The sequence below is a fragment of the Eretmochelys imbricata genome, chromosome 2 (genome assembly GCF_965152235.1).
Source record: "Eretmochelys imbricata isolate rEreImb1 chromosome 2, rEreImb1.hap1, whole genome shotgun sequence".
NCBI lineage: Eukaryota > Metazoa > Chordata > Testudines > Cheloniidae > Eretmochelys > Eretmochelys imbricata.
In genome coordinates, this window is record NC_135573.1 from 39,179,994 (window position 1) to 39,196,356 (window position 16,363).

The following is a 16,363-nucleotide window of genomic DNA, read 5'->3' on the forward strand; positions in this document are numbered from 1 at the left end:
TGTAACGCAGTGCTCTCAGACATTTTCACAGAGAAATCATCTCACAAATTCCTCTCCTGCAACCCCATCACCATTGTGCCAACTCTCTCCTTTTCCACTTGCTATCACATAACACCCTTGTGGCAAATGGAGCAGTTGCTTACATGAGGAAGTAATACTAGAATACTATTTATGCAATTTTATATAGATAGCATATATAAATTATCACATTATTTACTTTTGGTTTTCATTTATTTTCCACCCATCTTTCCCTGCACATGCGTCTCTATCATTGCTCTCTTCTTCTCTCTCTCTCTGTTGCTTGGTTGCCTTTTCCCCTCAACATATTGTCCAGTTGCTCCATTCCCATCTCTCCTTCCTAGGATATTTTTCTCCTGCTGGCAGGCAGCTCCAGGCTCACAGGTAGCTTCAGTCTTTGAGAGCTACTTCTATTTCCTCTACTCCCCGTCTTATGTAGCGGAGTTCCCTCCCTAGTAGAAAAAGTGAGGTTGGCTCCTACTATAGCTACTTTCACAAGCTTCCCAAGATCTCTGACAACGACGTGTCTGGAAACCTGAAAAAGCATCTGGAAGCAAGGAAGAAAGCCAGGAACATATGACCAGACAGCTCTCTACAGACCGCTAATGATCCATGAACACAGTTTGGTACCTTCTATTGTCACAATAGTAAGAAAAACAGTGTGGGACAGATTTTCAGAAAGTTAGGTGTGCAAGATGTGTGCCAAATTTAAACCTAAATTATGCCAAATTGTGCCCTTGGATGTGAGTGCCTGGCTATTATTGAATTCAGTGTGAGCTTTGTGTGCAAATCAAAAGGTAAAATTTAGACCCTGTGGTGACTGCATGTACAATTTAGGTAACTTAGCATGAAAATGACTAATTAAGTGCATTTGTGTACTACATTATCTGGTTTGTGAGAGCAATTAAGTGTATAACTGGACACCTAACTTCTGAAAATCTGGCCCTTTGTCATGAATTTCTCTTCATTATGCTGCATATCTTCCATGAATAGTCAGTCAACTAAGCTAACATTAGTCAAAGTCTCCCTTTTTGTAAGGAGTAAAACTCATTATAGAGCATCTGTATTCATTGTATTCAGCAGCTGATCTGGGTATATTAGATACTGACATATACAGTGCCACTTCAGAGAGCACAGTTTATTTTGGCATTCTCTAGTGATGGATCTATGACTTCTCACTCTCAAACTGCCATACCCATATATCTACCACAAACAGCTTTATGAAACGTTCTTTTTTAAAGAGAGGATTTAAAATCTAAGGAACTCAGCAGGTTATTTGAGTCAAACTTAGCTCAGACCTTAGTGAATTTAATACAACACTTTCCCCCCCAAGGAAACAGCCACTGGATTTGTCTTCTTGGTTCTGCAGCCAGAAAGCCTGAAACAATAGCACCACAAGGAGTTTGAGCTTCATTCTTCTTAATGGAGTATTAATATGAAGCTCAATTACCATGAAGAGTAACTTCATGCATTTACTGATGTGCAAAAATAATTCAATAGGCCAAGCCTAATTTTAATTTTGCACCAGTGCATATGTACAATTAATGATTGGCACCTGGGGCAACAAGGTCGCATTTAAGATGCCAGAATAAATGCTTCACAGGCTATGGGATTGCACACCATGGGTGTGTGACCCTGATCTAACACTGTGTATATGTATCTAAAGTCCACATATGGCTTCCATCCATGTAGTATCTGAGTCCACTGTTCCATCAGAGTATACTAACAGCACTAACCACATTAAAGTCAAATACTGATAGCAGTTACTAGCATTATATGCTTGAAGTGCTATCAGGATCTATTGTCTTTAGCAGCAGTGTTTCTAAGACTTAGATACAAGGTCATAGGTCATACTGGACTCTATTCACATAACTCAGATCACAGGGCCCCCAAAAGAGGAAAGTTTACCTGAAGGGGAGTTGCAGTGGCACAAGATACCAGTCACCTGCTGGAGGAGTGGGGCTTAGAGGTGGCCGCTGATGCCCCAAAGGAAAACAAAACCAGTCAGAGAAAAGGGGATGTCAAGAGTGACTTGTGGATGTGCTAATTCAGCACATCACTCTTGGAGCCTCTGCTGGTGGGGTTCCTCCATATCTCACATTATTGAGGAAAGATATCTTTCTCCAGCAGAACACTGCCTGCTCTCCCTTGATGTTAGCACCCTCTAAGGCACAGTGGGTGAATTTAGCCCCAAAGCTGCTGCTAATGTCTAGTAGTAGAAATGTCTGGGGTGGGAGGGTTCTGAAAGGGAGAAAAGAGGCAAAAGCAGGAGAGAAAGAAGTGTAGACTGGCAAAGGGGAGGATTGAATCACCAGACACAAAGAAAGAAAAACAAAAATTGGGGCATTGTGCAAGAATCATGTCAGCAGAGGACTGGCTGGCCACTAAAGGAGCTGCAAACAAAAAACATGCCTAAGACTGGGTTAGGGAAAAATGCTCTCTTGAATCAAAATAACAATCAAAGGAATTGACAAAAGATCAACACCCTGAACTGGGTATGGACAAAGGTCAGTTCCTGCGGGACAACTCCCTGCCCTCTCTAGTCTGTTCCTAGGCCTTTCTTTTCCTTCAGGGAGGCCTGGAAAGTCTCTCTTGTTCACAGGCTTTCAAATAATTTGTCAACTCAATTCAGAGAGGAAACCCCCTTCTCTATATACTGCTGGTCCTCAAGCTTTCCCTGGTCTCAGGACTACGTGCTCATTTGAATGACCACAGTCAGAAAGATCTTCCAGCTCACAGTTATTTCAAAGCAGTATTGGGTTTGGGAATGAATCATAAACGTGTCGGCCCTGTACATGGGGTTATCTTCTGAAGTTTTTGCAAGCTACTGTACAGTGTGGAAGAGTTTTGCATATATTACTTAATGTGGCTGTTCCGATAAAAGGACTTCAGTAATTTCACATATCCTTTCCCAACTGTTTCTCTAAGACAAAACAGCAACCTTTGATGACTGTTACAGTCAAAACCTAAGGTATGAGGTGCCTGCTGCATTTTAACATTATCAACTGGAATTTAAATAGCAGCTATATGCATGTTTTCCATACACCATTCCTTCTTCCAATCCTTGTAGCAGAGATACAAGTATATCACAGATACAAGGAAGCTGCTGTGATCACTGATATCTGCCTGACTGGAAGATATCTTGGAAATCAGACTGAGTTTTCTTAATGAACTGGGATCAATCTGCTAGTAACAGAAAGGTTAAGCACCATATAGCCTAAAGGGAAAAAATGAATTGGTTTCCTGATCTTTAAAAAGTGATGTTTAATAAATTCTAAGGGGTTCAGAAAAACATTTCGGTCACAAAGGGGATGTTTACATTTTTCTAAAATATACTCCCATAGTACGTACTTGGGGAGCTATTTTATCAACTGACCCTTTGCCTATGGAATTCAGTGAAATGCTAATGATTTAAAACAATTTGGAATAGTTTAAATGTTCAAATACAGTAAAAAAACATTGCATCATTATTCAAGTGAAGCATGCATTTTCTGTTTCAGCATATACTCTATTATTAAATAATAACCCCTTAATGTTCCCTATACATTAATTTTAAATTTAAAACCTTATTTACTTTAGCTTTGTATTCAGTTGTGCATTAGATTGTTACAGCTTGTATTTGAACAGGCATTTCATATTATAAAAGATTAGACAATGAAACACAAAGTTAATAAGGGAAATTGTTTTTTAAAAAAGAGCTAATCCCCCTCCGGTTTTCAGCACGTGACCTAGAAGCATAAAGCAAAATATGTGCTTGGTGTTTTTTAGGCCTAATCTACTTTTAAAACTTTCATCATTACTAAATCAATCCACATCTAGGAAACAAAGACATTGACGAAGGCTTCTGTAAAACTTGAACTCTTAACCTAAAGGTGCAAGGCCAAATTGCTTCATGCTTCATCTGTCTGTCCCATCCACACGGAATATAAAATTACTTGTGCCATATATTAATCCAGTAAAAAAAATATGTGGAGAATTATTTTTCCTGCTTATTAAATACATGTTTCTTGTTGGCAGCATTTACTCTGTACTCGATGTGAACACTGTACATCAAACAATACGTACAACTGGGAAATTCATTTTTCCCCCTTGTGGAGGTAAAACCACATACATAACAGCTTGGTAGCAATTTATTTAATAAGCAGTTTTCAACCCACTTCTGTGTCAAATGTCCCCTAATTTCAAAGTAGTGCAAGTTTTTAATCTAGAATACTAAGGGCTAGATACCCACCACATCAGAACATGGTGGCAAGTACCCTTGACATGAGAGGAAACGAGAAAATTACAGCAACAATTACAGAAGTATATCCTCCTGTGGATCATGTTAACATTGCCAAAGCCATGTATAAATCAGAACCAACTATTCATAGAATGTACCTGTCAGCAATATACTATGCGACATATGGCTCTACTTAATCAAATATACAAGTCCATTTTTTCAACTCAGAATATTCCTTCAAGGCACTGTGTAGTCAGTCAGCCATTTACATTCTGATGTGGTTTAAAACATTTAAATATTTATACACCATATTTTATTTAGATGTATAACTGTGTTTGAGAGACTTTTTTATCCTAAGAGGAAACTAATCTTTCTGAAGGCCATGTTGCAGTAGTAGCCACACATATCTTAGATGAGGCTCTGGTTCTAAGAGAGAAATATTCTGGGCTTAGCTGGGCTAACAAGGACTCTTGTATTTTTTCTATGTTTGTTTTTTATTAAATGCATTGTTCAAAATATGACAAAAGACAGAAATTGGAGCTACAAAGATCTTTGTTCGCAGTGATATTTGAACCAGCTGTAAAGATTTAAATCACACTAGCTCTTGTTTTATGAATGTCCTTTTGCAACAAGCAAACCATGGAGTGCCCTTAAAAAAGAATTTTTTGATATAAAACAGATGTTTTATCTTTTTTTTTACTTTGCTGTTGTAGTGCCATTACAGGTAATTAATTCATAAGGAACATATTGGTCTTTAGGCAGATAAAGAAAATTATTTGCATTCAGGGCTGTACTGAGGTGAGAGCATTATAGACCTTTGAAAGGTCACTGCAGAAGCAATGTTCTTTGCACCAGAACTGGTCTTCCCGATTAATGCTGCATATACAGAATGTAATGTGACACTACTACTGAACTTCAATAAGAATAAAAGCAGTAGCTGTTGGAAACAAAATGTCATACTACTAAGAATGAACTAGTCTTGCATATCATACATCATTCACTTTTTAATATATTAACTGAATATTTTGTATTTCAGAGACCCACTGGGTTAGATTCTGATCACAGTTATACCAGTATAAATCACTGTCACTCCACTGAAGTTCAAGCAGTTAGTCTGGATTTACTCAAGTGTAACAGAGCAGAATGTGGTCCATTATCTCCTAATTTTCACGGCTGTGTTTGAATTAATGTTCAATACTAGAAAGACTTCTACTGTAAGTGTTTTACATCTTTGTCTATTGTTAATAAATTTAGTTAGCAACAACTTTGATTTAAGTGACTCCAAATAGCCAGAATGTAACCTCTTTCATGCTACCATATTTGCATACCTGTTGCCACGCTTGAAATGCTGTATTCAGAGAATGAACTGCATGCTGCCCAAAGTTTACGAATATAGGGTCCACCATCACAGTGCAGTCCAGCAACTTTTCTGTTGCACTGCTAGAAATGGCAATCTGCCCACAGATTTTGAAAGGCTTCATGATATTCTGCATAGTAACATTTCGGCACTCCAAAAGTTTACAGTCAGCCCATGTAGAAAACTGGATCTCCTTGAAGACTGATTCATCACTCCACTGCCGAAGATATGTGTGGGGCTCTTTGAAGGAAACGATCATGTATTCCAGTTCAGATGGAACATTTTTATCAGATGTAAATGGTTGAAGGAACCTTGGTGGTGCTGTTAAATTAAAAAATGGATAAAATTAAAATAGCTCTGTCTTCCACTTTTTGCCTGTTAAATCCAATGTTAGGCACCATTCTTGCAGTTTTGTGGAGTGCAGGAAGATTCCTGTACCAGCACACTACACAATGCAGAATTGGGGCCTTACATTGTAAACTAATTTGGAGTAGGGACCATATTGTTGTCAGTTCTGTGTGTGTAGGGGGAGTATGCATGTAACATGCCATACACATTTATGAGCCAGTATAAATAATGAATATCAGTAACAGTCATACTTGTTGAACTGCCATTCTGCAGATTAACAGGTTTTATAATGAAATTTCTATCCTTACTCTGATTAGCAGAGTATTCAAAAACCACAAGTGTACCCTCCCTTTCATATGCAACATAATCACTCAAAAACTTAAAACAAACCAAAACATAATCTTGAAACTCCAAGATTGAGAAATATATAACAAGGGTTTCATGTGGTTCATTAAAGGCTTGATCCTGGCCCAGATTCAGCGAAGCACCTAAACACTTGTCTAATATTAAGCATGTGAGTAGACATGTTGAATTTGTTATGACTTATGTCACCAGCACTATTCACATACTCAAAATTCGCATATGCTTAATTGCTTTGCTGCACCTGAACCAAAATGCCCAGCCTTTTGCACAATCAAGCCCTATTATCTTTCAAAAATATTCAAAAATGTAATAGATTCAGCAAGTTTTGTACTCTATTTGTACAGCACCTAGCACAATAGACCCGAATACTGACTGGGACTTTTAGGTGCAATAAAGATAACAGCATCAGCATAAACTCAATTGTTGCTGAAAAATGAAACAGCTGTGTTTGATTTTAATCTGATTGTTGCTTTTTCCATTATGTGTAATTCCACAGCTCCAGCAACTGGAATTGGAGTATAATAGCTCAAAAGTTTAAGTACTGTACAGGGCTAGCTGGTGTACAATTAACTTACTAGATTATACTAGCATTAATGTTAGTAAAATTTGATAATGGATATATTTTAGTTTTGCAGAAAAATCCAGAACTACTAATGAAAAAAGCTGTTCTTTTAAAAGGTATCTTAGGTATTTGTTCATATTCCAAGGAAAGCATTGTTAGCATTTGAAATCAGACACTCTAAAGATCTCTTGGAATGTATTTGACTTTAATGCAATGATAGAGAGCACTGAACAAAAACAGATTCATCTTTCTAAAAATGATCATAATTAGAATAACAATTATATCTGCAGTTCCTTTACCAAGGAATCCTTACTAAAGAGGTTGCACCATTGTCAAATATGTCAACAATAATGTAAATATGTTGGAAAGTTTAAAAGTTGAATTGGTTCTATAAGTTGGCTCGAGAGTGAACTGGCACCTGCTATCACTAGTCAGGGCTAAGAAAACTGAACTGCTTCTACATACAATCACTCAATCCCAAGGGACAAAGTGAAGCTGATCAGTCAGTCACACTACTTTTGGAATGTACTCTATCAATCGACACAGAACAGAAGTTGTGAATTTGCACTGAAGTGTTTACCAATGGCCTTTCCTAGTAGTGATTTTTCATACTGTTTGCTGCCTGAATAAGAAACTGGGAATATAGATGGCAAAACGATAGTAAATCATAATTAAATATTTTCATTATTATGAGTTAAGAGGTACGAACCTGTGCCCAGCTGATCAAGATGATGGCAGAGATGGAGTTCCAAATGAGCAAAATGGACTGAAACACCAAGTGAAGGCACAAACCAAGGAGTAAAACAGGAGTCAACCCTGGTACAGGCTGCTAATGCTGTAGGAGTCACAAGCTGATCGCATGCACTTTGTGAGCCAGCTTCACTTTCAGAGCTGTGGAAAATATATAATGAAGCAGTAGTTCAGAAATTCCAGGTCTTTATCACTTTATAACAGGATTTGAGCATTTGCTATGCTGTTTTTCTGACATAACCATTTTATTTTATGTTTAACTGTTAATACTGGCCCAGGAGGGACAAGCAAGAACTCTGTGTAAGCTCGAAAGCTTGTCTCTCTCACCTACAGAAGTTGGTTCAACAAAAGATATTACCTCACTCCCCTTGTCTCTCTAGTATCCTGGGACTGACATGGCTAAAACAACACTGCATACAATACTGGCATACAATTTGTTTTCAAGCTGAATTCGGTAGGCAATATTTCAATCAACGAACTTTGTTATTACAATAGAGTGCATTAAATTTACTTACTGAAATATGTGAACAAAAAATGAAGAAATTAAACTTTTAGAAATTAGCGAAAAATGGCGATTATGTTTTAATGTTCGTTAAAATGTAGTGATCAACTGTGTTGACATTGCAAATGCCATAAGAAAGATTTGAAAACTTACTTTACCAAGACAAAAAAGGATTTTTTAAAAGAAAGTACTCCATAACGTATATACTGTAGCTATGTTTTCCACATTTGAATCCCTCCCTGCAAGCCTCTTTCTTATTATCCTCTGCCACTGTATAGTCAGCATTTTAGAAAAATATGTCTTAGACAAACCTCTGTACTGTTATAAGCTCAGCATGGAGCCGTATAACATCTATTATGAAACAGTAACTGAACAATTTAAAAATGCCATCACAATTGAATTTTCTCTTGCTAATGACAATTCCTGATGCTGTGAATATTTCCAAGACTTACCCTGAAGTTCTCTTGAGAACAGCTAAAACTCCCTCACAATCCTATAGGTTGCTAAGACATCATAGCAGTACAAATAAACTTTCTAATTTAAGCCAAATACATCATTAATGCGCCTCACTCCCACTATCTTAGCTATTTTGCAATTTTAGAGTTCTGGGGTTAAAAATCCCAAGTTTTGTTTGAGTTTTTGTCCACAGTTAAATATTAGTTTTGTGTTCAATTTTAACCAAATATTAAATATATTATGCGAGCCTAAATTTAGTAAATAATGAAGACCTATAAAATTTGGAGCAGATTTGGATTAAAAATTCCAAAAATGTAACCAACATGCTTTGTACATTGAAGGCGAAATTTTCACCCTTCAATTTATCTTCAGTTTCCACATGTGAATCTGCAAAATTATGCATAAATATATATGTGCCCATAATTTTCAGGTGCAAACACCTGTGCATCCACTTTAATTTCCTAATGTTTATGTCACACACACAGTAAATAACTAGCATGATATTTATCTTCAAAGAGCTTAAAGTAAACTTTAAGCTTGTGGACATGATGAACTTTTGGGATTCTGGGATTCATGAAAATGTTAGACTAACAGGTGCCATATATGTTTAACAATAAACAATTCAAGATGTGTTCATTATCAAAGGAAAAATACAGGATGTGATGCACAGAGATAGTGAGGGAGGAGAGAGAGAGATCTCCTACTGGATTTATAGAGAGACAAGGTGGATAAGGTAACATCTTTTATTGGACCAACTTCTGTTGGTGAGAGAGACAAGCTTTCGAGCTACACAGAGCTCTGCCTCAGGTTTGGAAGCCCAGCTCTCTGTAACTCAAAAGCCAGTCTCTCTCACCTACAGAAGTTGGTCCAATAAAAGATATTACCTCAGCCACCTTGTCTTTCTAATATCCTGGAACTGACACAGCTACAACATCACTGCATACTAGATTTATAGTTGATTTCCTATGCTTCCTTTTCCCTCTTCCACTTGTCCCTTATTACTTTGAAAATGGCCAAAGTCATAGGCCATCCATCATTGCCACTTCCATTGCCTATATTTATAATTCTCTCTACAGTGCAGCTGATCTCTGCCATGCCAAATGGTATCTCTGGAAATAAATAATTCTTTGAGATAGCTTGGGCTAATGGATAGGGAATTGGACTGGGAGATCTATGTTCTAATCTTGGGTCTGCCATGCAAACACAATGCCTCCATATCCGCATATGTAAAACAGAAACAATTAGACTTTACTCTCCTTTGTAAAGTATTTGGAGATATACAGATGAAAAACATTATGCAAGAACTAATTATAAGAACTAGTTAATACTTAGTACTACCATGAGTGCAGGGGACTGAACTAGATGACCTCTCAATGTCCCTTCCAGTCCTGTGTTTATTATAGTAGTCTCAAGGAGGGATTGGCAAAGCTTAAAAAATAACCAATCCCGATAACCACCTGAAATTCAAAGGGTTATCTGGATCATCGAGTGCTTTTCAGTATGCAAAATCGGTTAGTAATCTCAGAAGAACTGGCAATACTGTAAGAGCAACCTTTCCCATGATATTTCAGCACTTCCTGTTCTGTCTAGAGACAGAGACACAAAAAAAATGAAAAAGAGAAGTCAGGGGAAAGAAAGGTTAATCTAACTTTTTAGAACATTAACAAAGATTTAATTTTAGTTTTTTCTTTGAGTCATCTTTTAATTTATCCAAATCGATTAATTTATCCCTGTTCACAGTAACCTCCCAGAAATGCACTCTCCAAAGTAATTACTCACTGTCATAAAAACCAGAGCAAAGTAATATGAAGCCGTTAAGAGTATCTCAGATTTTTTTTAAACTCAAACATTTTTCTTTTCAGAAACCATTGTACCAGACTCTCAGTTTTTCTTTTCTCATTTATTATTACTAGGATATTTTCATAAAAACCAAACTCCTTGTTTCTTCAGACTTAATATAACCTGCTTCTTACCTATTTTTATTTACAGAGTCCTAGTGTGCTAGGGCCTTTATTTCCCACCCCTAATCATAATAATGATTGTGGGGCAGCATGACATGGTTGATGTAGGAGGACATGTGTCAGAAGCTTCACACCTAGAAAGTAATTTAAGGCATTTATCCATACTTTACTGTGATCTCCTTGCTCTACAAACAATATACCAGGTAGGTATAATAGCTGGGCACTCAAAATGTCAGGCACTCAAAAAGATCTTTAAAGACTCTAAACTACTTTCATTTATTCATGTGGCGAAACCTTAGTATGAAAAAGGACCACCATATCACTGGTTCCTGAACCAACTGCTGAGACCAACTCCAAGAGAAACTTGAAATAGCAAACCGCACCACTTACAAAATGCTTGATGCAATTAAATCCAGTAATCTAGAGTTAAATAGAAAGCTTGAGTAGAACTACGCTTTTTCTGCAACAAAATGAGCATAAAATTGTTGCACATGTTAGTGAAGCTGAGTATCTTTCCTGGTAGGGGAGAAAGGGGAGAAACGGGAGAACAGAGGTAACATAGAACGTAAGAACGGCCATACTGGGTCAGACCAAAGGTCCATCCAGCCCAGTATCCTGTCTTCCCACAATGGCCAATGCCAGTGCTTCAGAGGGCATGAACAGACCAGGTAATCATCAAGTGATCTGTCCCATGTCACCCATTCCCAGCTTCTGGCAAACAGAAGCTAGGGACACCATCCCTGCTCATTCTGGCTAATAGCCATTACTGGACCTATTCTCCATGAATTTATTTAGGGCTTTTTTTTAACACTGTTAATGTCTTGGCCTTCACAACACAAAGGTTAATTTTAAGCTCCTGAAGGGGTTCTCATGCTATTCAGAGAAAATCAGTGTCCCCTGAAAATCATTTGAGGCAAAAGAAAATTAGGATTCTTTATTTCTTTCACATATAAAGAGTTTCTGGGGTTCTTCATTTTCATAACTGTTTGGCCATGGCTGGGGAAATGATACTATTATGAATGAGAGAGTCCATTGTTCTTATTCCCAGAAACCACTTCCAAGGTCACTACTTCCCATATTTGCAAAAAGAACAGGAGTACTTGTGGCACCTCAGAGACTAACCAATTTATTTGAGCATAAGCTTTCAAGCTTTCAAGGTCACTACTTCCCATATTCGCAAAAAGAAAAGGAGTACTTGTGGCACCTCAGAGATTAACCAATTTATTTGAGCATAAGCGTAGTTCTACTCAAGCTCTTTCTTGAAGCTTATGCTCAAATAAATTGGTTAGTCTCTGAGGTGCCACAAGTACTCCTTTTCTTTTTGCGAATACAGACTAACACGGCTGTTACTCTGAAACCTGTCTACTTCCCATATTGGTATTCAAAATAATAAGTACAATAAAGGAGTCAGCATTAAACAAATATCAATATTTGCTAACAGTTACTTCAGTGGCATCTGGGATACCACAATATCACCCCATTCAGAAAACAAAAAAACTGCAGTATTTCAGATACCATTTTGTGGTAACGACACCAGTAAACATTTATTTTTAAAAGAAGACCACAGTACTTAGAACTAATTTAGAGCTATTTCCTATTCAAATAGCTTGATATACTGTGATTGCAATCAGATTCTTTGTCTGACCAGACTTCAGATTGACCTTCAACATTGCTTTAGTCTTAAGTGCAAGCAACGAGAATTTGAGCCCTGAATTTTCATTCTACTGCCCAATATATGTCATATACAGTCTGGAAATAAAACAGAATTATTTGATAGTCCAGAAAGACTCCTTCTGTTGAGTCCTGTTGAAGCAAAAGCAGGTGTTTTAACTTTGCAGAAGTATATTAAATAAGCCCCTGATTGTAATAACAAACTATTTGGATTCACAAACATATGATAGTGGGCAAGATTCTCTGGCTTGCTCCAAAGGCACAAAGGTAGCAGAGACTGTCTGCAACTTCCCTGCTAGTAATAAAAAACACAGTTAGCTTATACAGCTCCCAGTATGGCATGGTATATTGAGGTGTGATTGTACTGGAAAACAGAGCAACAGAAACAGAGAAACTATAAGTACAAACAAAATTGAATCTAATATTGTAGAATGATTTCCAAAGATTCACATGAAGTGCCAGAGTCTATAAAACGGACAACTTCTAAAATACAGATAAGATATATTCAAAACTTATAATTTCACATTTTACAAACCCAGAAATGCTCTGGCTAAATGTGTGATGACTGGGAACAATGACTAATCATGACCTGCATTATTCCTACTATTCCAACAGTGGAATTCTTTAAAGCAAAACTGCCATTTGTGACAAATTATGATAAGGAAAAATATCCACCAGGAGAAGAAAGAGACCACTTAATTAATTTCATTTATGATCGAGCTAATGGTTTGAACACAGGTCTCAGTCCACTACATCAAACTAGTTTGAATCTAACCCAAAACAATTAACTAGAAACACAATTGTGATTTCCCATATGAATTTTTTAAAAAGTAGATGTCAAAGGCATATTGCAATTTGTTTGCACTTGTTTTGTGATATCTTAGATATGAAGATGTTTCTGCTAAGGCATTTTCCATTTTTAAGAATACGATTTGTAATATGTCAATAATTATAGAAATGCTGTTATTCAGTGCATAAAATATATACAACAGCCTTTAAAGCCTTTACTATGATAACCAGTATGAATAGAAATTCATGGAGCCCCCTGCCCCCCAGTCTTTTTCTACTTAGGCCTAGTACAATATCTTGAAGTTTCTGTAATGAGAGCTTTCCATCCCTGGCCCATGAAACCTTCACCTACAAAGGTAATTTATTCTTGGGTAAGAACATAATTCTGCTCCTATACCCTCTTACTTTAGGATTGTTCATGAATTGCAATTGACAATTATCCCATATTACGTGGGGGTGTTTCTGCTGTGGACTATCTACTAAAGACTTTAAAGACCACTACAATTATTTCACACAGGACTTCAAACTGGATTTGAACAATGAACGGCCCTACAAGTGAAATAAGAGTTATTTATAAATTAAGCCACCGAGCCCCTAGATTATCCATTTCTGTATTATTAATCACTCCCTAACCAATTTTGCAAATAGTGAGTATGCCATGGATTTTGGACAATACCATCTTTGGATAACATAATAGCCATCACGGCCAACATTACCACAGCCTGTCATCTACTGCTCAGCATGTCAGCTGAATCCATACCTTCCCACAAAATCTGCAGTTTTCTTGTCACCAAATAAGATGAGACACATAAGTTTCACCCTTCATTTCCATGTTAGGAATCAATAATAAAGTACTTAAAACACAAGGGATTGGCCCTCTAGTACTAGTTATTAGCATATCAGAGAGGTCACAACAAAAACCTGTAGTTTTTTTTGGGTATTTTTTGGTTTGGTTTTTTTAAAGAAAGTTATTGGTAGTGAGCGCTAGCTGCCTGTACCTGGCACCAATGTGGGAGGCTGATCCAAAATATAAAAATCAAATACAGAAAATAAACTCCAGCCAAGTTAAGGATTTTATAGGACTAATTCCTTTTTGTAGGACAATTCTATATTAGATGTTTTAAAAATTAATCAACTGATTAATCATGTGTTATATCACTTTAAAAATATCAAATGCTATGTAAATATGAAGTAATAATACTAAACAACATCTGCACACAGATGTGATTTTTGGTACTTATATCTATTTTTCTTTTTTAATTATGGAGTTGAGAGTCGAGGTACAGATACAGGTATCTAGGTGTAGATTCTCTCACTTTTCACCCCATCAGTTGTGATTGGGATGTATAATAAAGAAGGCCAGTGAAGCAGTTCCAGATACTATTTGCTCTAAATGGAGATCTTAGAGTGTCCACCATCAGGCATTCATTTTGATTCTCTTTACTTTCCACATTACTTTGTCCCTGCTTCCTCATAAGAGCTAGAAATGAATCTAAGGAAGACTATAATTTGCACTGGTTTACACTTCCTTCTGGTCCCTTTAGAGTCTCAAACATGCTCCTGAATCTAGATCTCCTGGTGTGAGCTAATATCTAAAAAAGGCTTTTTTTGCTTTTTCTATGCCCACAAAATTATGGAAAGTAGCTGGATGAGTGCAATGAAAGTTATCATGGTAGATTAAAAGTTTCATGTCACTGTACCACTAATTTTTCTACAGTTATATTTATTTAATACAGTGGTTCTTGACATTTTCCATATTATGACCCCATGTTATAACAGAAAAACTTGTCCCAGTCTAGCTATAGAGAAAGAGAAGCTGGTCATCACTCCATGTTGGACTTATGACCATCCCCACAGGTGCTGCAACCAGAGGTTGAAAACCACAGATTAATATATTTTGCATGTGTGAATTTGTGTTGTGCTATGAAATGTTTCTTATGCTCATCACCGTTTGCTGGGTTAAGTTGGTTTACTCTATTAGCTTTTAAAGTTATTTGCATTTCATTTAAACACTAGTGTTGTTCCTAATGGTCGTTGCTTACAAAACTTTTTGATAGAACTCTCTGTGTGAAATATTAGATACAACAATAAATTCCATTTGAGTAGAAAACAATAGCTGTGACTGCAATGTCAAATGCTTTGATGAAAAAAATCTACTGAACTTCACTAGTTTTATTTCCAATTCCCACAGAGTTCACATTTCTATGGTGCTAAGTTGACCACAAAGGTAATTTTGCAAAGGTCCCACATTCAGAGGAATTAACCTTGTCTAAAACACTTAACTTCTCAATGATGAAAATGCATTCCTTCACAATTAACATCAAGAAATCATTTCCAACCTGATATTATTAATGGAAACCAGATGTTTAATTTTTTATTGATTTTGTTCCTGACTCCCCCTGAATTCTATGGGTTCACACACACACACGGCAGTAACAACCAACACACAGTTGCAGTAGGCAATCTCCCAATCCATCCAGTAGAATTTACTAAAAGAACAGGAAGGAGAGCAGTTTGACATCACTTGCATTGTTATTTCTGAATATCAGATACAATAGTGCATCCCTAATAGTTTTTTCAAACTCTGTAAGGTAATCAAAAACTCAGCAAAATCCAAACTTTGACTCTCAGTGCACTTCTTTCACAGTTAACCACTTACGAAGATTCCAGATGTGAAGAAATGAAAACATTTACCTTCTGAAATAATAATGTTTCTGAAATCTCCTGATGGTAAATTTCCATTTGTTAGCATAGTAAGAACACAATGTGATTGATATATAATGAAGCATCACTAGGATTATAATTAACATTATTGAAATATGCACTCACAACTGAATTGTGCCTTTCAGGTTCTGCCTCACACAGGGCCGGATTAAGGCAGGGGCTTTAGGGGCTGCAGTCCAGGGCCCCAGCTCAAGGGGGGCCCCGCAAAAATAAATCATAGGCAGGGATCAACTCCAGGCCGCGAAAAGTTCCACGGTGGAGCAGGGCGCTCAGGCAGGCTGCCTGCATGCCGTGGCCCCACGCCACTCCCGGAAGCACCAGCTGCTAGCACGTCTCTGCAGCACCTGGCAGGAGCGGGGAGGTGGCTCCGTGTGCTGCCCCCGCCTCCAGCACTGTCCTTGTAGCTCCCATTGGACTGTTCCCAGCCAATGGGAGCTACAGGGGTGCCACTTGCGGGCACGGGCAGCTCATGGAGTCACGCTATCCCCCCACCTCTCAGGGGCTGCAGAGATGTGCTAGCAGCCAGCCGCTTCCGGGAGCAGTGTGGGGTCATGGCATGCAGCGGCCAAGAGCTGCCTGTGGTAAGTGCCTCCCAGAACCTGCACCTCGCACGCCCTCCTCCACCTCAACCCTCTGCCCCAGA

The 16,363-nt window shown here is 37.6% G+C and overlaps 1 protein-coding gene across 11 annotated transcripts in view; it reads right to left on the reverse strand.

Moving 5' to 3' along the window:
• Positions 1–16,363, reverse strand: part of VPS13B (vacuolar protein sorting 13 homolog B) — a 931,639-nt gene that overhangs the window by 76,226 nt on the left and 839,050 nt on the right. For all 11 annotated transcript variants that reach the window (XM_077809935.1, XM_077809942.1, XM_077809940.1 and 8 more), the window contains 2 exons: positions 7,577–7,758; positions 5,566–5,915 (listed from right to left, as the gene is read on the reverse strand). In XM_077809935.1, the coding sequence (XP_077666061.1) occupies positions 5,566–5,915; positions 7,577–7,758 (532 nt within the window). The remainder of the gene's footprint in view (positions 1–5,565; positions 5,916–7,576; positions 7,759–16,363) is intronic.